At 61.5% G+C, this 21,815-nt stretch overlaps 3 protein-coding genes across 3 annotated transcripts; all 3 read left to right on the forward strand.

The window, feature by feature from the left end:
• Nucleotides 1-419: 419 nt before the first annotated feature.
• Nucleotides 420-3,248, forward strand: LPMP_180830 (periodic tryptophan protein 2-like protein; the record flags this gene model as incomplete). Its single annotated transcript, XM_010699615.1, has 1 exon — nt 420-3,248. The coding sequence occupies one exon, from the start codon at nt 420-422 to the stop codon at nt 3,246-3,248; it is 2,829 nt and encodes a 942-aa protein (XP_010697917.1).
• Nucleotides 3,249-4,648: 1,400 nt separating this feature from the next.
• LPMP_180840 (hypothetical protein) lies at nt 4,649-10,684 on the forward strand (the record flags this gene model as incomplete). Its single annotated transcript, XM_010699616.1, has 1 exon — nt 4,649-10,684. One exon carries the CDS (start codon nt 4,649-4,651, stop codon nt 10,682-10,684), a length of 6,036 nt encoding a protein of 2,011 aa, XP_010697918.1.
• A 1,951-nt stretch (nt 10,685-12,635) lies between these two features.
• Nucleotides 12,636-21,146, forward strand: LPMP_180850 (hypothetical protein; the record flags this gene model as incomplete). Its single annotated transcript, XM_010699617.1, has 1 exon — nt 12,636-21,146. One exon carries the CDS (start codon nt 12,636-12,638, stop codon nt 21,144-21,146), a length of 8,511 nt encoding a protein of 2,836 aa, XP_010697919.1.
• Nucleotides 21,147-21,815: the final 669 nt, after the last annotated feature.

Below are 21,815 nucleotides of genomic sequence, written 5' to 3' on the forward strand. Positions count from 1 at the left end.
GAACGACCACGTAAAGGTGACTCTCCCCGCTTTGCCTCTCTCCTGAAGCTCAGAGAAGAAAAGTAGCGAAAGGGCACCTGGTACGAGAGTTCTGGAGTGCACGTGCTGCGCCTACTCACGCGCCAGACCGTCGGTGGGTAGCTCCCTTTCGCCGCTCATCAGGCACAGGCACAGCGCGCAATGCACATATGCTGGTTGAGCACGTTGACTCGTGCACGCAGCCTGGGCTGCAGCGAGGGCTATAGCTGGATGAGATACCTAGTACACTACCACAAATGCCTCCATGGCTTCTCCCTACCTCCTCCCCTTCCCTCTTGCGCGTTTTGACCTTTGCGCAGGTACTTCCTGCGCGCGCCACAGAGAGAAAGAGAACACTGCCATCTCTTGGTCACAGCAGGACGAGCACACGCACACACGTCATGCAGACCGTCTTTCAACTCGCTGCCGTGCACGGCATGCTGTACACGGGCGGCAACGTCGTCTTCTCGCCTGATGGCACGCAGCTCTACTCCCCCGTGAACAACTACTTGTCATCGATTCAGCTCCAGCAGGCGGGCCACCTCTCGCTCACGTGTAGCAACAGCTCCATCAGCTGCTTTGACCTCTCCCCTGATGGTGACCTTGTTATTGCTGTCGGGCAGCGCGGCCTCGGCTTCTTTTACTCCGTCTCCGCCCGTGTCGTGCTCGACACCCTCTCTTTCCCTCCCAACTGCACCATCTCGTGCGTCAAGTTCAGCCCGTGTGGTAAGTACGTCTCAGTGGCGCTGGAGTCCACGCTGCAGGTGTACACGGCACCGGCCAAGCGTGTTGTGAGTTTCCACGGCTGCCACCGCATCGAACAGCTTCACGCCATCCTTACACGGCCCATTACGAACCTCGACTGGACGGCGGATAGCGAGCACATTCTTGTGTGTGGCCAAGATGCACGGATGAAGATCGTGCCGCGGCAAGGCAAGCTCCATCGGAAAGGTATGGCGCTCCAGCAGAACTCGCTAATCGGCCACCGCAGCGCCGTGCTTGGAGCGTGGTTTACAAGAGAGGACAATAGCGAGGTGGTGAGTGTGGCGGCGGATAACGTGGTGGTGACGTGGCACCGCACCGCTATTACACGTAGGGAGATCCTGCAGGCGATCGCAACTGCGCAGCTGCAGGCCCGCTTGGGAGAGCAAGAAGAAAGCGGCGACGCTGAGGGCGGTGACGTCGAGGAGAAGGACTCCCCGTCTCCGAAGAGCTTCCTCGAGCGCAAGCGACTAGAGCAGCTGCGCCTCGATGGCGTGCGTGTTTCAGCTGCTGATGACACGTTTCTGCCACCGATTCTGCGCCATGCCTTCGAGATCAGGGACAAGTTCATGTTATCGCACAAGGGTAGCGTCAGCGTCACGGCATTCCATAAGCCGCGCGGGCTGCTTGCGATCGGGTACAGCAGCGGTATCTTCGCGATTCACACGTTGCCGGAGACGAAGGGTGGGGGATTGACCCCAGTGCATCTCCTCTCTATATCTGCGCAGTCATTGACGGCGGCGGCGTTCGCACCAAGCGGGGATTGGGTGGCATTTGGCAGTGCGCACCTCAAGCAGTTGCTGGTGTGGGATTGGAAAGCGGAGGCGTACGTGCTCAAAGAACAGGCACACTACTACGACATCGCCTGCGCCGCCATCACAGCGGATAGTACCAACATCATCTCCGGCGGTGAAGAGGGCAAGGTGAAGGTCTGGAAGGTAGCATCTGGGCAGTGCTTTGCGACCTTCACCGAGCACACAGGGCCCATCACCGGCATCAGCACAAGCGCGAGCACGAACGCTTTCTTCACCAGCAGTCTGGACGGTACGGCGCGCGGCTACGACCTCATGCGCTACCGTCAGTTTCGCGTCTTCAGCCCACCCGAGCAGACGCAGCTGTCCTGCATCGCCGTCGACCCGTCTGGAGAAGTTCTGGCAGTCGGCAGCAGCCGGGCAAACAAAATTTTCCTGTTTGCAGTACAGACGGGGCGCGTTATTGACGTCTTGCAAGGCCACGAGGCGCCCATCGCGTGCTTGGCGTTCCACCCCTCCGGTGTAACGCTCACCTCTGGCAGCATGGACCACAACCTCATCCTTTGGGACCTATTCAACCAGAACGACAGCGGCGAGCGACTCAAGGGCGACGGCGAGGTGTTGGACATCGGCACGGAGGTGCTGTGCGTCACTTACAGCAGCAGTGGCAGACGGATGGCGGTGCTGACGGCGAAGCAGGAAATCTCTGTGTACGAGGCGACCGTTCCCAACGACCCGCAGCTCATCAAGACGTTTCTCACGGCCTTTGACGCGGCCGGTGGCTGGCGCAAGGAGGTGGGGCCAAACAGCGCCAACTACAACACGCACTTCACGCGCATCAGCTTCTCACCTGAGGGTGAGAAGCTCATTGCGGGCGGCGACTCCAAGTGGCTGGTGCTTTACCATGCGACGCAGGGGTACGTACTCAAGAAGTGGCCCATCACGCACAACCTCGACATGCAGGGTGCTGAGGAGCAGTATCAGTGGCGCAGCGTCAGCGAGGCGGGCTTTCTCGGCGACATTGACGTGGACGAGGACGACATGCACCTGTCGCGGCGCAAGTTGCTGGAGATGCCGGGTAGCCGTCACCGCCACTTCGCGACCGGGAAGCGCAAGACGGAGCGGACGGCACGGGCAATGGATGTATCATTCGCGGCGACTGGCTCAGAGTTCATTGCCGCAACAACAGACGGCCTGCTGCTCTTCTCGACACGTGTGGCGCGTCCGCGCTTTCAGCCGCTGCAACTCCAGCTGCATGTAACCACAGAGGAGGTGCGCAAACAACTCGAGAATGGTCAACCGGTGTTGGCCCTCATCGGCGCCTTGAACCTTGGAGATGTAACGCTTGGCGCAGAGTGCCTGCGCCGAATGCCGCGCGACTCGATCCCCGTGGCTGTCACAGCCATCCCCTCGTCCCTCTTTCCACAACTCATGCAGTGGGTGAGCGAGGAGGTAGAGCACTGCCGTGGTCTCGAACACGCCCTACTATGGGCGCAGTCTCTCCTGCTCCACTCCAACGAGGCGTTTGGCGGGGTAGCGGCGCAGCAAGATGTGAGGGTGTTGCCAGCGCTCAAGACACTGCAACGCAGTCTCTTTCAGCACCGCCTACTGACGGAGCTCTCACGCGAGAACTACTTCTCCGTCAAGTATCTCGCCGACGCGGCGCGTATGAACTCGTCCAAGCTGGAGCCGATTGCAGAGGACACAACGGAGTAGCGTGTCTGAGGGGCGGAGTACACAGCTGCCTCTCCCCTACCACACAAGCACATATAAGGACACGCACACATGCATAAATGACGAGGCAGCTCTCTGCACAGCACGCGAGAGGGGAAGGGGCAAACCGTATGCAGAGGTGTCCCATGCCCTTCCCGCAGAGCCACCTGGTCCTTCTCGTCCCCACCCCCACCCTCGCGCTCTCCCTCCGCATGTTGTATGCTGCTGGGTGGGTGTGCTGGGCTTAACACGCTAACAAACGATCGCATAAGCTGCGGGGCTCGTGCTTCGCGGGTCTCATCTCGTAACCAAGCGAATATGTACTCACAAACCAAAAGGGAAGGAGAAAGGGACACCTACCAGGCCAGACAGGTGTGGAGGGGATGCGCTGGCAGAGGGGGTGTGGAAAGCTGCAGCCGTCTCTGATGTGGTCGGCGGTGGGAAGGTGAGCAAAGAGGAGGGAAGATGCAGTGGAGTCGTGCAAGACGGGGAACACAAGGCGGGTGTTCCCCGTCAGGCTCTTGGGACGGGAAAAAGGTTGTGAGAAGGCTGATGAAGTGCGTGAGACGCTTGTGTGTGGGGGGTGGGGAGGGAGGTACCTCTGCAACGTGCACCGCCCAACCCAGCACGCATTCACGTACTGGTGTTGCGTTCTCTTCTTCCGCTCTCCTCTCCCTCAGTCCCCCACCGCTGCCTCCATTAATTTCTACCCCCCTCCCTCTCCTCTTGCTATCACACACCTCACTCTCCGCTCAGCCATCAGCTCATGTCCAGTACTAATCGTGCGCATCTGTGCTTCTCCACTGGGCGGGATGTGTAAGGCTCTTTGGCTTCAGCGATTGCTGTCTCAGGTGTGCGCGGAAGTGTGCCCATGCGCCTGTGCAACGACCGCGTCAACTCCTCTCGCGACCGCTTCGCATTTCGCTTCCCCCCCCCGCGCTCTCTCTCTCTCTCTCTTTGTCGTTCTCCGCCCCCCCCCTCTTCACGATAGTCCAGCAGCAGCAGCAGAGGAAAGAAAAACACGTCGCACTCGACATGCACAGCACCATACGCACTCGCGCACAGACTGTGAAGCTCTCTTTTACCTTCTTTGCTTGTATGGCATCGATACACGTGCAGCATACGTGAGCGGGAAAGAACCACTGACCTACGCATCCTGCCCCACCCCTCCACGCGCTTTTTCCTCATCCCCTTCCTCACATATTCGTGCCCAAAGGGTAAAGGACGCACGCACATCTTCGAGGGGGGTGCACATACCGACTTGCGTGCCCGACGGTGGTGCCCTGGGCACTGCTACTCCTATCACAACTCCCCACACCTTGTGCGGGGGGGGGGCTCATTTTTGCGCATTCTCTCTTGGCTGGGGTGCACTTCTCGGTGCACACCTCCGATCACTTATTCTCATGTCGCACCTCGCCTTTTCGTCTGGGCAGCTACCGGGCGTGGCCGGCGGCACTGCCAACGCAGGAGGCACTGGCTCTGCCTTGCTTCCCAACATCACGGCTGAGCTGCGCGGCGAGTTCTACCCGCTCCTCTCGACCCTCGCCAGCTGTAAGAACAATATCTCCACGACGTACGTGATGGAGCTCTTCTTCACTCTCGTCCGCTTTGACGCGGTACTAAAGGAAAAGGAGCGGCAGCTGCTCGTGAGCACCGCGCAGCAGCTCATCACGCGCCTGCTGCAACAGCTGCAGAAGGTGTGTCACATGCGGCAGCTCCTCGACGAGAACGAGCGCTTTGTCGGAGAGCTTATCGAGCGGTGTAGTGCGCTGGAGTGCCTGTGCGGGGCCCGCGACGGCGATGATGACAGTCGCACGAACGACGGCGAGGGCACAGACGACATCGTCGCGAGTGGGCAGGCTTTGTCGAGACTTCAGCTAGAGGACAACGTCGTCCACAGGCACGGCGATGGCGGAGAGACGGTGCGCTTCATGGCCACGACGAGGGCGGCTGGAGCCACAGCGGCCCGTCGTCGCCCCTCGTCATCGGCTGTGTATCCCAGCAACGCCATCGGGAGTCAGGAACCGCGACGATTCTCGTTTGACGATGGCATCGACGACATCACGAGCAGGGCCTTGACGGTGCAGCAGTCACGGCAGCAGCGACAGCACAGAGCAGGTCTCGGCGGCAACGTGCGATCAACATCGACAGCAACGACGGAGGGAGGCGGAGCAACGACACCCCTCTCTCCCCCCTCTTCGCTTTGCCACCGGCCTTTGCGCCTTCCTCCGCCGCTGCAGCAGCAGAGCAGTAGTCTTCGCACCACCAGTCGTCGGAGTCACACTAGGCACACCCACAGCGCTGCCGCCACACCACGTGCTCAGGGCACCGTCACCAGCCCCGAGCAGGTCGCCAGCAAAACGTCTGACGAAGATGGAGGACGGGTCGTAACAGCCTTGGAGAACGTTGCGGGTACAGCAGCAGCGACAGATATTACACCTGCAGTGTACAGCGGGGTGCAGCACGCTCTCCAGGAGCACTTCCGCAACAATGTCCGGCACACTCTAACCGGCAGCACGCTCGCAGTGTCAAGCAGCCTGAGCGAGTTGGTTCAGCAACCGCATCAGCCGCTGCTGCGCGGTGTCATAACACCAAGCAGTCGCAGCAGTGAGCGACTTGAGACGGCAGACGGTGGCGTTGCGGAAGTGGACATGGACTCAGCTCAGCAGCAACCGTCGCTAGCTATGTACCCTTCCCTGGCCTCCTCCCCTGGGCTGGTGCAGCGCCCCTTCTCATCCTTGTGCATCTCAAACCTTCCAAACTCCCAGTCAAGTGCCTTCCTCGCGGCAACAGTGCCCTTGGCAACGTCCTCGAGCAATGCCCTGGGCATCGAGGCAGGCGGGGCGCTTGGCCTGAGGATGGACAACAGCCTCTCGGCATGGTGCGCCCCAATAGCGCAGGAGCCGGTCGACACGGCGAAGGTGTGGAACCGCATGTTCTGGAGGTTTCTGGATGGGCTCACTGCCACTGGCGATCTAGCAGTGCTGCTCACACTGTTGGACACAAGAAATCCCGCGCAGACCGAGGGAGCCGCCACACTGACCGCTGCCACCAACGGCATTTCAGCCGTGTACAAGGGCTCCTTCGGAAGTAACAGGAGTGGCCCTAACGCAAAGCGCATCACAGCAAACAACGCTGCGGCGGCGACCGATGACGCGGGGGGGTGCCGTGCCAGCCTGGCGTCCAGCTTGGGCTCAGCTAAATGTGGGGTACAGCCACTTATAGACGCGCTCAATAGCAGCGGCAGCTACTCGCAGCTGCTGCCCGCAGCGAACGTTTCTCGGGCGCTGAAGAGCACCATCGCCGCAGTCACGGGCACTGTCGGCGTCGCCGGAGTAGCAGATGAGGCACTGAGAGGCAGCATCGCTACCAAGGGTGAGCATATGATGGACGACGGGGTCGAGCAGCAGCAACAGCAGCACGCCCGCAGAACACCGCTAAGCCCTAAAGCACAGAGCCCTGTTCCCGCAGGTGTTCTGCCGTCCTCTGACTCGCGTATGAACAACACCAGCTTCCCAATGCCTCTCAATTTGGACGACTTCGTGAGGGAGGAAGAGTTGCGGCTGCATCGAGACTTCTGGACACACATACCAGCCATCCTCGCGACGCTCACAGAAGGCGTCATGTACGGTGGCAGCCACGAATCCGCACACCCGCACAAGAGAAATGATAGCGCGCCGTATGGAGCAGGCAGCAGTGGTGAGGAGGTGACTAGCCTGCAGGAAATTCACAGCAATAGTGATTACTGGGACTCCGTCCCTCGTCACGGTACCACCAATGAGAGTGGGAGGGGAGATGAGGAGCCACAGGATCTGGCATCCAGTGCTGGCGTTACAGCTGCGGCAGTTGAGGACGAAGCGAATGACAACGTACTCGCAGAGCTCCATCTACCGAGCTCGGAAGCGCTGCAGCTACTGCCCATCTTCTCCCCTCTCCTGCGAAATTACACTGGTGCAGTGGGGCAGCTGATGCGCTCGGCACCGAAGTACGCACGCTCCACACAGGCCCAGCACGCTTGCGCGCTCGCTGTCGTGGCAGCCGCGGCAGCTCAACAGCAGTACCAACAGGCAGTCCTCTCCCCCAATCCCAACGACGCAACCGCTTCTGTTGGGGAGTGCCCACTGGAGGGGGGCGAGGACGCTGGGCTCGCCGCCACCGTCTCTACCACCTCAATAAACGTGCCTCTGAGCAACGTACGTGCCGGACTAACTGGCACGGCAGCGCAGGAATCCTCTGTGACACACATACAGGGGCTGAAGGACAGCCAAGCATCGCCCAGCGGGGGCGACCGTCGACCTGGGGGCGGTGGTGCAGCAGCGGCAGCGGCAGGATGCGGTTTGAATGTCAATAACCCGGCACCTGCAGAAGCTGTAGAGCGTGGCCTTTTGGCGGCTGGGAGTTGCACAGAAGTTCGAGCGGTGGACGTCGTCGTTTACGCCCTTGTCACCGCTCTCTATGTCCAGTGTTCCATGGCGGTCGCGATGCAGCAGCAAGAACGCGTCCACGCAACAGCGGGGGCGACCGTCGACGGAAAGACCAGTCTCTCGGATGGTGGCCGCACGCCGGCTGGCATGCTCTCTCCGCAGGGGAACTGGCCCTTCGCGGGCACCTCATCCGGCTCCAGCTTTGCTGCCGACGTCGGCCTGGGCACGGCGAGTGGAAACAACAACGCCAGTATGTTTGTTGAGGAGGACCGTGTTCCGGTTAAAGGTGTTCCCAACGTCAGCCTGAGCAACCCTGACGTTGGTGACGCTAGCTGGCGGTGGAGCGGCGGCGTCGGCAGCGGCGGTGGCTACTCGCTCAACACGAGCATCGGCCTGCCACCCAACACGCTCTTTCATCCACACCTATACCTACTGCATCCCATGGCTCTGCGCACCGGTAGCGGAGGTGTTGGTAGGGCGATGGGCTACGTAAGCAACGGCTCTTTCCATGAGCGGCAAAGTTATTATTTACCGCAGTCGCATGCGCATCTGCAGCAGCAGCGACAGTCGCCACAGCTTCTGCGCAACTTCTCGTTCAGCACGACGTACTCGCCAACGGATGCGGCGCTCTTGGTCTTGCGGATAGCGCATGAACGGAAGAGCAACGGCAACGGCAGTGGGGAAGGGGAAGGACGGCCAGACAGTGTCGGTAGCGATGAGCCTGTGGTGGCCAGCGCTGGCCTCCAGCCCTCACTTAGTCCCCAAGCACCGTGTATAAATCTATCCTCCATTGAGTTTACGACGCAGGATATCGTCGCCTGCGCCAACAGCTTCTCGCGTGTGTCGCTGCCGAGCATCATGAAGATGGAGCTGCAGCACCTGCAAGAGGAGCTGCGCGATACCAGCCACGCTGTGCAGCGCATGGAGGGGCAGGCGCGAGGCGAGCTAGCCCTGCTCCTCTTCCGCCTCCTGTCCATTGTCTTGAACTGGCTTATGCCTGCAGTGTACGTAGCCGACCCGCGTGTGTGGTTGTTTTACCGCAAGTGGTCCTGCGACCTATACCGGGTCTTGTGCACGGATGTCGCCCTACTGGAGGAATTCCGCAGGCTCCTGAATCAGAGCAGCGTGGCAGTGAGTAGCACGACGGCGGACGTGAGTGGTCTGCAGAGGCGACGGGGTGGGTCAACGAGGGATGCGCACAGGGCGAGTCAGCCCAAGGCATGCTCGGCGACAAGCACGCCGAACATCAGCGCTCCACGAGACCCACTGCCGTCCTCAGGTAGCGGGGTGGCGCAATCACTGCCACAGACTTGGTCACACTCGCCTGGCATCCCAGCAGGAGTAAGCACCGTCGCTGCAGACAGCGGTGATTACCACGACGCCAGCACGGGCTACGCAGCGCCTGAAGGGGCAGCGGGGTTCACAAGTGGTGTTGTGCGATACCCCTGCGACTCGTTTTCTTCGCCTCTGGCGGACGATGCCTTGGCGGCCACCAGTGCATCAATTAAGGACGCTTTCAGCTTCATCCTTCCAGGGTCCAGCCTCGCTGTTTCGGTCTCACATGAAACACCACCCGTGCAACCTGGTGTGCTGAACATGCTTGCCCAAGAAGAGGTGGATCGTAGAGGAGAGGCACCAGCCGATATGGCGTCGCTGCGCGCTGCGCAGGCGCTGCTGAGTGACGAGGGCACCGTCGTGCCGCTGCCATGCCCGTTCCTGATCACGCGTCTTGTGGCGGCGACCCTGCGCGGCATCGATGCGGACATCGCCGAGTCTCTTCTTTGGGTCGTTGGGCAAGCGCCTGTTTGTGACGGCGCTGCCGGGGCGAATACCGGCAGCAACGTCGAGGACGACGCCGGTGGCGTCCCGGTGGATGCGCATCGGAGCAGCAACATCAGCGGCGGCACCAGTGGAAGCGGACTTGTCAACAATGTAGAGGTAGGTGAGGGCAAGCTTGTTGTGTCTGGGCGGCACCTTGGACACGCGGCTCACCAAACTACCTCCGGCCACCGACTGCACGCGCACTACCGCAGCCATTGCGTTCGTCATCACCGAAGCATCTCCGCAGATGCCTGTGTGGGTGGAAGCACGGCTTCAGCGACCATGGGCCGCTACATGGTCGATAGCGAGGAAGAGGACGACGACGGTGGATACGGCGACCACTGGTACGGCGTCCTCGAACGTCGAAAGAGGGACCCGATGTCGCCTGCTCCCCTGCAGAACCACATCATTTCCAAGAACCCGAAAAGTAGAGCTGCCAGTGTCACCGCGATTGCCTCCCCGACGCTTCCACACGCCATCCCTCAAACTCCTTTCATCGAGCCCGTTACCATCGGTGGCCCGCAGCCCCTGTTCCTCCCACCCCAGCCACCCGAAGGTCCCACGCTGATGCACCATCACCGTTTCCGCTATCCGTCCGTTCACGGCTACGATGACGTGGCGGGGCTGTATCTCAGCACGCTGAATGATGCAGAGCTGTTCCTCTCACCACATGATCCTGTGTACGCCTCGCTCGTACTGAGCGCCGCCGACCTGCACCTGCACGACTTGCACGACACCGCCACGGCCGCCTCGTTGGTGAACGCGTACCTGGTGGATGTTGGTGAGGAACACATTCAGGGACCGGTGTGGGGAGAGTTACCCGCCGCTGTGACCAGGACCGAAGGCGGCGGTGGTGCGGCCTCGCCGCTCAACGCCGCTGGAGATCGCCCTGGGACCTCTTCTTCTGCCCGTCCTGCACCCGGTAGGGGCTTCTCTGTGACACATGCGCTCCAAGGCAAAACACACAACCCAACCTCGCCAACCAGAGCCCCGAGCGTGGCACCGGCGGTTTCCTCTCAGTCGACGCCGGCGCCGCCACCGCAGCAGCTGCCGTACGTGCCGATGGTCATTCCGTCCTGGAACAACGAGCAAGAGAAAGAAGAGTTTCTCGCGACGCTGCTGCTGCTGCGGCAGATGCAGGCCTTTCTCTCCGTGGCGGAGATGAAGACGCAAACCGACGTGTTGGAGAGCTGAGAGGGGGTTGGGTGAGTGTGCGGTGGGAAAGGGCACTGCGGCGAGAATGAGGGTGGTGAGGGAGATGAGCCGGCCGCAGACGAAAGATGATAGTGACTTCGCTCCTTCGCTCGCGGACCTGTCTCTCTCTTACTAGGAACGGCACACACGAAGCTGCGCTTCCCCACGCAAGTCTCAGCCTGAATCCAACCCCCGTCTCTATGCGCCTCTACCACCTCGCACCTGTGGGCATAAATTGGGCTTTTACCTGTGTAGCGCTTCTGTGGAAAGACAAGAGAAAATAGTCCGTTGGGTGCTGTTCTTGGTTGCTCGTGGTGCAGTGGATGCCGTAAGGCCCGATCGCCCCACGTGGCGTTGACGCCGAAAACGAGAAGAGCCACGCACTTAAGACGTTGCCGGGTGTGGTCTCACCCCTCCCCTCTTTCCTGGAGCACCAGGGAGGGCGGTGAGGGTAGCACTCAGGGATATGAATCGAGAACTTAGAAACCGGTGTAGAACTACGTACCTGCCGTCACGCTGGTGAGAAGTCTTTTCTCTGGCGCTCGCCTGTGCTACGTGGCGCTGTGTGGGTCCATGCTGCTATGTCGGCTCGACGTCTACCTCACCCTCTCTCCTGCTCTGTTAATCTTAACCTCCGTTGATGGACATGCGCCATAACCACGCGTGCACACGCTCTCGCATTGTATGCGTACCTGCATACCGGCTCAAACCTGCCACTCTCCCCCCCTCGCCGTCCCCCGTGACTTCCTGGAAGTAGTGGTGCATCGTTCCATTCACTCTTCTCTGTTTTGTCCTCAGAACTCTATCTTTCTCTTGCCCATCTTCCTCTTCTCTCTACACCCTTTTCTCGTCCCCACCCACACACACACACACACATACGCACACGCTGCACTTTTGGAGCCTTGGGTTTACCCCGCGAGTGTGAGTGCCTGTGCGTTTACCCCTATGCGTACGGAATCCCCCCCCCCCTGTCATTCTTGCTGAGCTATTGATGATTGCAGCTACTAGGGTTGCTGCTCCCATCGCTTACTTTCTCCAGTGTTTCTCTCTGTTTCTCTCTCAGCCCGCACAGCGGCACGTGCCGCGTCTCCGTGGCATTCAAAACGTACACACACGCACTTAAGCAGGCCGCCACTCATCGTCCTCGCCCACTGCTGGAGTGGGCCACATGAGAGCAACTGCGGTGTGAGTGTGTGTTGTGGCGTTTCTGTTGTCGCAGACGACGGCGTCCTCCTTGTAGAACACGAATACACATTGCAGGCCGCTCCACACGTGCGTGTGCGTGTTTATGAGAAGGACACCGCTCTCTCGCCACACCTTCAGCCCCTCAGCTCATCTCTTTTTGTTTTCTGGTTTGTCATCTCTCCTTCACCTTTCCTCGCCCCACCAACCACCGTCATCATCAGAAAAGCGTATCCCTACAGCCCCCTCTCTCTCTCTCTACACACACACACACTCACACACACCCTCTGCGCGCTCTTCTGCTCACCAAAACAACGCAACCGCCAACAGTTCATATGGTGTGCCCTTTACTTTTGGTTGAGTCTTTTTCGCGCGTTTGTTGGCTACCGCGCTCGATCTTTTCCTGGTAGTGGTGGTGGTGCGGTAGTTTCTTGCATTGTAGGACTCGTTTGGGGAGGAGGAGCCGCAGGTGCGCCTTCTCTCGCGGTGTGTATGCGTGCCTGTATCAGCCCGCATATCCCCACCTTGTTTTATCGTTCTTCTGCTCCTCTCTCGTCTCACTCTCCCGCCACCTCCTTGGTTCCTCCATCCCTCTCTCTTTCCCCCGAGTTGAAAGTTTTGTGTGTAGGCGCCGCTCTCTGGACCCGCACCCTGAAGCGCAAGCCCGGTGACGGACGCGTAATCATCAGCCTCTTCCACCTCAGTAAATTTGCATTCGGCGTATATAGAGAGAGAGAGGGAGAGAGGCAGGCAAAACATACCGTCCCCGATGCGCTCCACCGATCTGTCGCCGGCACCCCAGAGTACGGGAAGAGGCGCGGCGGTCGTACAAAATGACAATACTGCGGCCTCTGCTTTTCCAGACGATCCCACCACAGCCCGAGCAGCAACAGCAACAGCAGCAGAGATGCCCGTCGCATATCCCTCGTCCTCCATTCTCTATACACTCTTGCAGGACCTTGGGCTGACGGCAACAGCGCAGGCCCTGTGTGAAGAACTCCAACGACAGCAGTCACACACCGTGCGGCTATCACCACCCTCCGTCCCCTCCCTGCCGTCGCAGGTGAGCGAAGTCTTTGTCGCCTTGTCCCACGGCAACGGAGCGACATCCCCCCACTCCCTCGGGACGTTGCCGTCGCCATCACCGTATACAGCAGATGTGTCATCTTCCAGACACAAGGCCCATGCCCCGACATCCTCCTCCGTGGAGCCACTGTCAGCCAGCGTGGCAACTGCATTCCCGGTGACGGCTGTGCAATGTGCTACTCCCGTATCACCCAGATCGAGCCTCGCTGGTGTCACCAGCGGGGAGCTGCAGCGTAAGTTGCAGTCGCACTGTCATACCTCCCAGTGTACAAGGGCGATCGCTAGCCTTGCTGCCTGCGCTATCGAGCCTCTTCTGGTACTGTCGGCTGCCTCCCCTGCCTCCGCCTCCACAACCGCCATCGCCACACCGTTGCAGCTCGTGGACACACTGACAACCCTATGGCGCGCTGATCTGCGCACAGCCTCTGGGGTGGCCGATGCTGCTGTAGCAGTCGGGGGGAACAGCCACCGAGATGATGCGTTCCAAGTTGCCGCCCTCATCGCACGGGCGGCGTGGTGTGAAGTGCGCATCACAGAGCTCGTCTTCACGCAGGAATTACACCTCGCTTACACCTCCGCAGCGGCGACTGCTCTGTCAGCGGCTGGGCAGCCACTGCAGGAGGCCCAACGTGAGCTTGTGGAGGTTGCTGGTCAACTGGTGGCGGCGTTGCAGGAGCTACGCACAGCATGCGGAGCTGCCGTGGCGCGGGGACACGGAGCGTCTGCTCCTTCATCTGTCGCCTCAGACGTTTCTTCCACCCATGTGGGTGTCGTGATTGCCTCCTCGATAGTATCTCACCTGCACAGCAAGTCCATCGGTTGGCTGCGCAACGCGGAGTGTGTCATGGCGTGGGTGCTGCGTCGTCATGGCGCCTTTGATCCATCGGCAGATGCCGCGCAAACGTCATCGGGGGCGCAGCAGCAGCAGCAGCAGCGTAAGCGAAGGTGCCTCGAGCCTCCCGCCACAGCCACATCGTCTGAGCTCTCGCCTGACCAGGTGTGTAGCAGCGTCCCTTCACCACTTCTGAAGCCTCTGCAGGATGTTATTCTGGGCTTTTCCACTGTCACCTCAGCGCCTGCGCCGTCCTACCAGCAGTGCCTCGATGCCGAGATCGAGCGGTCGGCAGCGACGCAGGTAAAGAGCGGAGTGGCACGAGAAACTGAACCAATACCGGCGGCGGCCTCCCGCGGTGCGTGTGTCTTCTCCTCCGTCCGCATCCCAGTCACCGTGCGGGTGGCGATGACGGTGCAGCGCGTGAAGCTGCTGCTCACCTTAATTAGCGCGCTTGTGTACAACGGCGAGGACTCCATCCTCTGCGTGCTGGGAGCCGCTGCGGCCGATCGGATTCGCACTTGGTGGACTCGCCAGAGTGCAATGTTGGCGCAGTTCTTGGTGCAGTGTGCGCACCAGCTGAATAGCGTATTGACTCCATCCCTTGCGCATTCATCTGCTGGGGTGCAGGCCGCTCCGCCGCCACGGCTCCGAGCCCCCTCTGCCGCGTCCGAGGCGGTTGTGCTTTCCTTGCAAGACCAGCTTGAGGCGCTGGCAGCGGAAGTTCTGCTGTGCGCGTACCCGGCCGCGGCCATCGCATCGCCGGGGCCGCAGGGCAATCGGCTCGCTCTCTGTATGCGCTTGATGAACGCGATCCAGAAGGCGCACGACACTCGCACGACGCGTCTGGATTGGTATGCGCTGAAAAAGTGCACCGCAGCATCAGCAGCAGCAGCAGCAGCAGCAAACACCGCGATGTCTGCCAGGTCTCCCCTCTCTGCACTCACCGACGTCGTCCTCAGCCCTCTCTCCAGCGCCAGCAGCCCGACGTACGATAGCGAAGTCTCGTCCATTACCTCCCCTGCATGGACTCTGCGCGTGCCAAGTCCGCCCGGCTCGGATCTGCGCAGGGCAGCCGAGCCACCAATGTCATCCACGCTGGCGCACCGGAGCAGCATTGGCAGCGACATCAGCAGCATATCCGACTCGCTGGAAGCCGCCCGCACTGCGGCTCAAGTCCTCCAGTGGAAGCCCCACTTCACCCAACTCCTCGCCACCATTGCCACGGGGCGCTGGCAGGCACAGTATGATGCACCGCAGACGCCCTACCCCGGCTCTCGCTACCACCGTTTGCGCCTCCACATGAAGGATGCCCTGCGGCACGCACAAGAGCTGCTTCGGTTGCAGCCGCGCTTTCAGGTCGGGGCGCGCGGTGTCGTCTATCCTCCCCACCCTACTCTCGGCAGCGACCCGGACGCTGGCGTCCCGCTCTCAGTGGTGGAGCAGCTGCCGCGCATGCTGCAACTGGCCACACTGCAAGACGCACGCGTGCTGCAGAGGTGCGTGGAACATCGACTGGCTCGAGAGGCGAAGTCTAGTGGACGCAATGCAGTGCCCGCAGAGATCAGCACAATCCGTGATAGTAGCGGTGGTGCAGCAGTAGTGCCAGCGGCGTCGTTGACAGGTCAGCATGGCGTGTCGCCTGCGTTAGTCGCACACCCACGGACGACTGGGCTCAACATCAACACCCGCACAAGCGAGTATCGCAGCGCAACTTCTGTGTTGGCTGCGGCCACTGTGACGGCGATCAGGCGTCCCCACATTTCTACACCGACGGAGGAGCCCGCCACGCCCGCCAGCGCGAGGCCGTCAGAAGGGCAGAGAGACGCCACTCTGCGCAGAGGGACGGGTGCAGGTGTGCGCGGCACTGACGCGTCAACGTTGTCGACCACTGAAGAGGTGGTAATGACGGAGGCACAAGCGTCCTCACCTCCGTTGCCAGTGCCGTCGGAGGCGGAGCCCAGTAGCAGTAGGATCAGTCCCCCCGACACCGAGACAGGCTCCTTCGCCCTTGACGCGGCGGCTGCCGGCGTGACAACCTCGCCAGAGCCGCAGTGGCAGAATGGTGACGAGGAGAACGACGAGGAGGAAGGTGCAGTAGAGGACCCGCAGCTTGACCGCTGGCACTTGCAAGACGAGGAGGCGCAAGAGGAGCTTGAAGAGGTCGACGAGGAAGCGGCTGCCGTGCTTGACGAGGGCGACGACATTGACTGGGCGCAGAGCGAAGTCCAAGAGGAGGAAGAGGGGGAGGAGGATGCGGAAGAGGCCGGGTCTCAGGCGTCCTCAGCCGACATGGACTACGAACGTGCCGAGGATGACATGAAAGAGGAGGTGGAGTGCATCGAGGCAACGCCGGATGGGCGGCTGCTCGCGCTGCTCACTGCGCGCGGGCGGCTCATGGTGCTTCGGCTGCAGCCTCACGACTCGATACGGCACTATGAAGAGGAAGTTCTCATCGACACCAGCCTCCCAAACATGCCGTCGCGTGAGAAGCGACTGCAGTGGTATGAGTCACTGAGCTCCTTCGTGCACTTCTCTCCCTGCCACCGCTTCGTCCTCGCTGCGGTGCAGTTCGCCGTGGTGGAGCTGAAGCCGAGCGCGGTCTGTGCGATAGCCCGTGCGCAGAGTGGGGGCGCTGGACAGCTCAATATATACTCGCTTCATCGTAACGGCGACGACAGCGAGGAAACCGGAAGCGACGGCGGTGGTGATCTCGAGCCGGAGGACCAGAGCAGTGCGTCAGCAGCAATCGTTGGCATCTGTGAGCGCCTTCATAACCTAGTTGGCCCTGTCACCGACCGGCTCTACGGGACCTTCCATCCTCACAGCGGGCCCTGTCTGTCGGCGCGCTGGGTGGACCCGCGCTGGTGGGGAGGAGGTCGCCGCAGCAGGTGGGCCAACAGCGCCATTGAGCCGCTGAACAGCACAAGCGCGGCAGCAACAGTCCTGGTACACTGCATGAAGAGGGGCGAAGTAGCAGGGAAGAGCATCGGCCCCCTCCCACCTGCTAAAGACTTGGCGGCAGAGCACAGCACAGTACCGAAGAGTTGGCGTGCTGCGGCTGGTGTGCTGCTGAGCGAGTACCAGTGCGTCTCGGTTGGCATAGACGACCTCATTCTACGCTGGCTTCCAGCCTGCGGCGTGGTGTTGCAGCGCATCTTGGCGGAGCCCGTGCAAGACATCGTCGTGTCACCGCTCATGGCCGCCTTCTACGTGACGAGCGACAGCGGTGACCTCTACATGTACGACGCCTGGGATGAACGCAACGTCACGGACGGTCACCCCTGTGGCGCTGGCGGGAATGCAGACTCGTGCAACATGTATAACAAGAACCCGAGCACCGCGCCGAGTCGCCGCCTTATCCTTCCCGTTACGGAGGAGGGCCACCCGATCTTTCACCGTGTTGGCCGCACGCAGCAGCAGCAGCAGCAGCAGCAACAAGAGTGGTCCCTGCGTCGTGACACGCTTGAGGACCCTGATGCCGCTGACCAAGTGTACTCCAACCGCTCCTCCGCGCACTACACAGGTCCTGTGACGCCTGTGTTTCAGCGAGTCGTGGACCCGTCGAGAGGGACGTCAGGATCGCAGCTGCACGGACCTTTCCACCCTCACCATTCCTACTACAGTGAAAACATCGCAGATGTGCAGGACGGCTTCTCGGGCGGCGAGGACGATGGTGGTGAAGAGGGAAGTGAGGCCACACAGTCGCGCCTTACCAGGGGGCCAGTGCAGGACAGCAGTCACTGTAGAAGTGGCGGTCAGGCGAAGACAGGCGCCGACAGCGTCGGGTGGACAAGGCTTCCACAGCACCTGCGCTGGCTATTACCGCATCATTGGGCGGCGCACACACCGTGGGATGCGCAGCTGGGTCGCCGAATCATACGTAACCTGCTTCGTCAGACGCACACAGCAACTCCCACTGACACCGGTGAGCTGTTCTACGAGCGCGACGCGGAGACCCCAGACGTCCCGGCAACTTTGGCGGGGGCAGGTAATGAGGGCGACCAGCCCTCGCTGACAGATGAGCAGGGAAGCCCTGGTGACGCGCATGGTCGCCGCCACGGGCATGCCGAAAGGAATGCAGCGTATGGCAATAGCAGCAGCCGGCAAGACGCCTCCTCCAGCGACGAGGATGGCAGTCATGACACCGCGGAGCGGGAGTACGCGTACACGAACGGCGCGGACTACGACGACGACGACGATGGCGCCCGCCGTCCGCTTCCGTCGAACGTAATTTACGGGGGCGGCCGCAGCCACATCGCAAGCGAGGCCACCGCTGCAGCAGCGGCTGGGGCGAAAGGAATACCAGTCTCCGTGCTAGAGTGCGCTGCGCACCCGACGCCTGCGCGCGGGCCTCTTCAGCGTGCATACTACCCTAGCGGCACCTGTCTCGTGTACAAGAGCGTCGCCAAGGCTCTCTGCAACACCGGAGACCTCACGGATCGCCAGATGCAGAACGAGATGGGGCCCGGTGGGTCGACGCATCACCTGCTTAACATGGCCTTCTCTGGTGAACCCCAGTGGATGTCAGAGCAGCGGCTGTGGGACCGTGAGGCGGAGGAAGCCGGAGCATCCCAGACGTGGCATCGCAGCTCTCATCAAAGCGGTGCCGCGGCAGACTACAACGACTGCGGCGACGCGTACGACGGCGCAACGCGGCAGCAACGCAACGGCGACACCGGCCCCAACACGTTCGATAGGCCATCTGCGCCACTCACTCAGTGGTCAACAGCCGCGCTGGCTCGCCTGCTCCTGTGGAAGGACTACTTCAGCACCTCTCACCACCTCGCCGAACCAAAGGCTGAAACATGGGCACAGTGGGAGTCCGACGTCCTTGCCACCACATACCACGCGGACGTGTTGCCACTGTCGTACTCTCGCCTAGCAGGGAGCTCGAGAGAGCCGCGCTGGTCGGCGGCGGAGTTGCTCGCTGCACGTGGATACCTCGGACCTCGTGACGCGTGGCGCCACTGCGCGCCTACATCACAGCGCGGCTTGGCCGCCACGGCCCGAAATGGCCGGTACCTTTGCATTATGGCCTCTGTCGGTCCGTACCGCAAGCTGGTGAACCCGCGCGAGCCTCTGCGCGACATGCCTGGCCTCTACGCGTGCGTTGTGTTCGACGTCTATGCGGGTGCAGTGCTGCGCGTCATCCCTGTGTGTCCGACGGAGCTCAGCGGGCTGCGCGGACGGTGCATGTGGACGTCGGAGCGGCACGAGAGCGACCCCAAGGCACCGATTTACCGCCTGCCGTGCACTGTGACGGTGGTGCCGCTGCCTGCCTCATCCGCAGCAAGGGCAACAGCAGGGAAGGGCACGAGTCAGTCCTCGCCGGCGAGAGCGTGCGGAGGCTCAAACGAGTTGCCAAGGGGGTTGCACTCGAGCAGAAACCTGCCGGCTGCCGCATCTTACAATGAGGGCGTCGTTGGAGATGAGGAGGACGGTGAGCCGGCGGAAGTGGTCGCGCTCACGATTGGCGGCCTCGGGAATTGCGTGTATGTTTTCGACGCCCTCAGTGGCCGACGTCTCGCGCTGGAGGAGGAAACGACGCGCCACTGCGGCGAATCCGCTGCGGCTGCGTACGAGGCGTCTGTACTGGCGGCCAAGGCGCGGACGAAAGCCGGAGGCGCGCAATCAGAGAGCGTGAGGCCAAATTTTGTCTCACCGATGCCTCACATAGCGGCGACGCCGGCGGCTGCGCCAACTGGGCCGTCGTCGTTGTCGTTGGCCTCTGTCACCGCGGCTTCTCGTACTCTCCCTGCATCGATTCGGAAGCCGGCGGACGTGCTCGCCTCCGTCGCGACGTGGGGTCGTGGCACCGGTTTCGATGGCATCACAGACAGGTCGTCCTCGACAGCATCCAGCCCAGACCCGTCACCGATGCGTGGGATGGGCGTCATTGGCGAAGAAAGTTCCATCAGTGTACAGCCAAACCATTCCACCCCCGACACAGAGACAGCAGTAGCAGCAGCAGCCTTAGCAATGCCTGAGGCGGTCGCCCAATCCGGCGCACCAGTGCCGTGGCTGCTACAGGACACTGGCCTATCGCAACTACAGGGGTGGCATTTGCGCGGCATTCTCTGGTGGGTCCACAAGCACCCTCAGCCCTCCACACTGTACGGCGGCGGCGACGACGGCGGCGGAGCGACAGACGAGCGCGATGCGAGTTGGAGTCTGGACAGCCCCTCGTGGGGCGAAGCAGGCGCGCCTGCAAATGGCGGTAGTGTGAGCGGGAACAGCAGCACCCGTGCCGCGGCCACACGCTTGCGAGGCACCGTGACGAACGGGGGCGCCTCCAACAACGCAGTTGCCCCGTCGTTGTCGTCCACCTCCTCCACGTCGGCGGCCAGTTCTGCCTTGTCCTTCTTTTATCAAACGCTGCTCGGTGTGTCAGGTATGACGGGCAGCGCTGCGGTGCCCCCACCCCCTGCGTCGTCTGCCACGTCGGCTCAACCGCACTTCCGACAGGCGCACGCAGCCGGGTCGTCGCCCTCAGCTCTCAGCGCAGCAGCAGCCCGCGCGGTATATCCCTCCTATGGCCCAGCGTGGCGACAGCGTCGCCGTCGTCTGCTCGAGCGGCTGCTACGCCACTACGACGTCGGAATGCTCTGGCAGGCGTACGTCACGCTCTTTTGTGTGTCGACAACGGCGACGAACTCACTGGCGCCACAGTCGGCGGTTTACTCGCTCGTGCAGTGGGCGCTGTCGACAGACAGAGCGGCCACAACCGCAGCTGCTTTGCTCGGACCGTCTGACAGCCACACCCGATGGATCTGGTGTTTGACTCATGCCTCCCGAGCAGATAGCAAGGGTCCCTCCGCGCCATCGAAGCAGCTGCGCCTGACCGGAAACACGGGGAGACGAGAGATGGTGCGCAGCCACGACCTCCAGCACAGTGGTGTGGGTGGCGGAGGCACCAATGGGGGTGTGAATACCCGCAGCACCATCCCATTTGCGCAGATTCTCCAGCAGCGTGAAGACTTCATGGCTGAGCTGCAGGCGCTGGATGCGCAGCAGCAGCAGGCAGCGGCTTCGCCAGCGCGGTCGTGTGTCAGCGATCAAGCAAAACCACTCCTCTCTTGCGTGCGTGCCCAAGCCATGGCAGAGGGTACGCTTCCTCTCGCCGCAAAGGCACGTGGCGCGCAGCAGCAGCAGCAGCAGCGATCCGCCGCAGCGGCAGTGGCCCACGAGTCGTCATCCTCTGCAGCGGTCAGGCTGCCGCCCTCGCACCATCAAAACCAGCTCCATGTGGAGGTTGTCAACTGCGTAGCCACGTGGTTCGATGCGAATGGCGGCTTCTATGTTTGTTGCGGCTCGGAAGATGGCGGGCTGTACATCATGGGCGGCAACGTAACGGATTAGCCGCTTCGGTGCGGAGGGACACGAAATGGAGGAGAAGCATCAAGAGAGCAAAGAGAGAAGGGAAGGGGGAAACCGTACTCGCTTCTCTCTCCCCCCCCCCCGCTCGCAGTGCCTCCTCCGCGTTTCCGCGCGTCCACAAGCACGCCAATCTTCCTGCCATCACTCTCCCTGCTTGTTCGCTTTTATAGACTCCTCACCATGCAGTAGGGTCCACACCTCTACCTTTCTGCTGCTGTCCTGTGTGTCTTGGTAATGGTTTGACGCCTTTCCTCCTTTCCCCTCTTGGTTTACAGACCTCACTTGAAAAATTTTTTGGGGCCCTTCGTGCGTGTGCTGTGTTCTTCACGGTGCCCATGCGTGGGTGCGTATTTGGTGGCAGCGGGCCGTGGTAATGTTTTGCGGCTGAGCCTCTTATATACGCTCACCAGCCACATGCACCTCCCCCACACCACCACCACCCCTCCCGCTGCTTCGCCGATCGAGTGCACGCGTCGTGTCTCGAGCGTGTTCCCGCCTTTTTTACCTTTTTAGGTCCACTCGTGGACAAAGCCCCACCACCACCACCATCTCCCCCCCCCCTCTCTCTACCCCGCATTCTACAGACTGACAGGCAGGCACACACTCACACACGCATGCACACTATACCTCTCACCCCAGTCTCCCCCATCT

Source organism: Leishmania panamensis, assembly GCF_000755165.1.
Source record: "Leishmania panamensis strain MHOM/PA/94/PSC-1 chromosome 18 sequence".
In the NCBI taxonomy this organism is placed as follows: Eukaryota; Euglenozoa; class Kinetoplastea; order Trypanosomatida; family Trypanosomatidae; genus Leishmania; species Leishmania panamensis.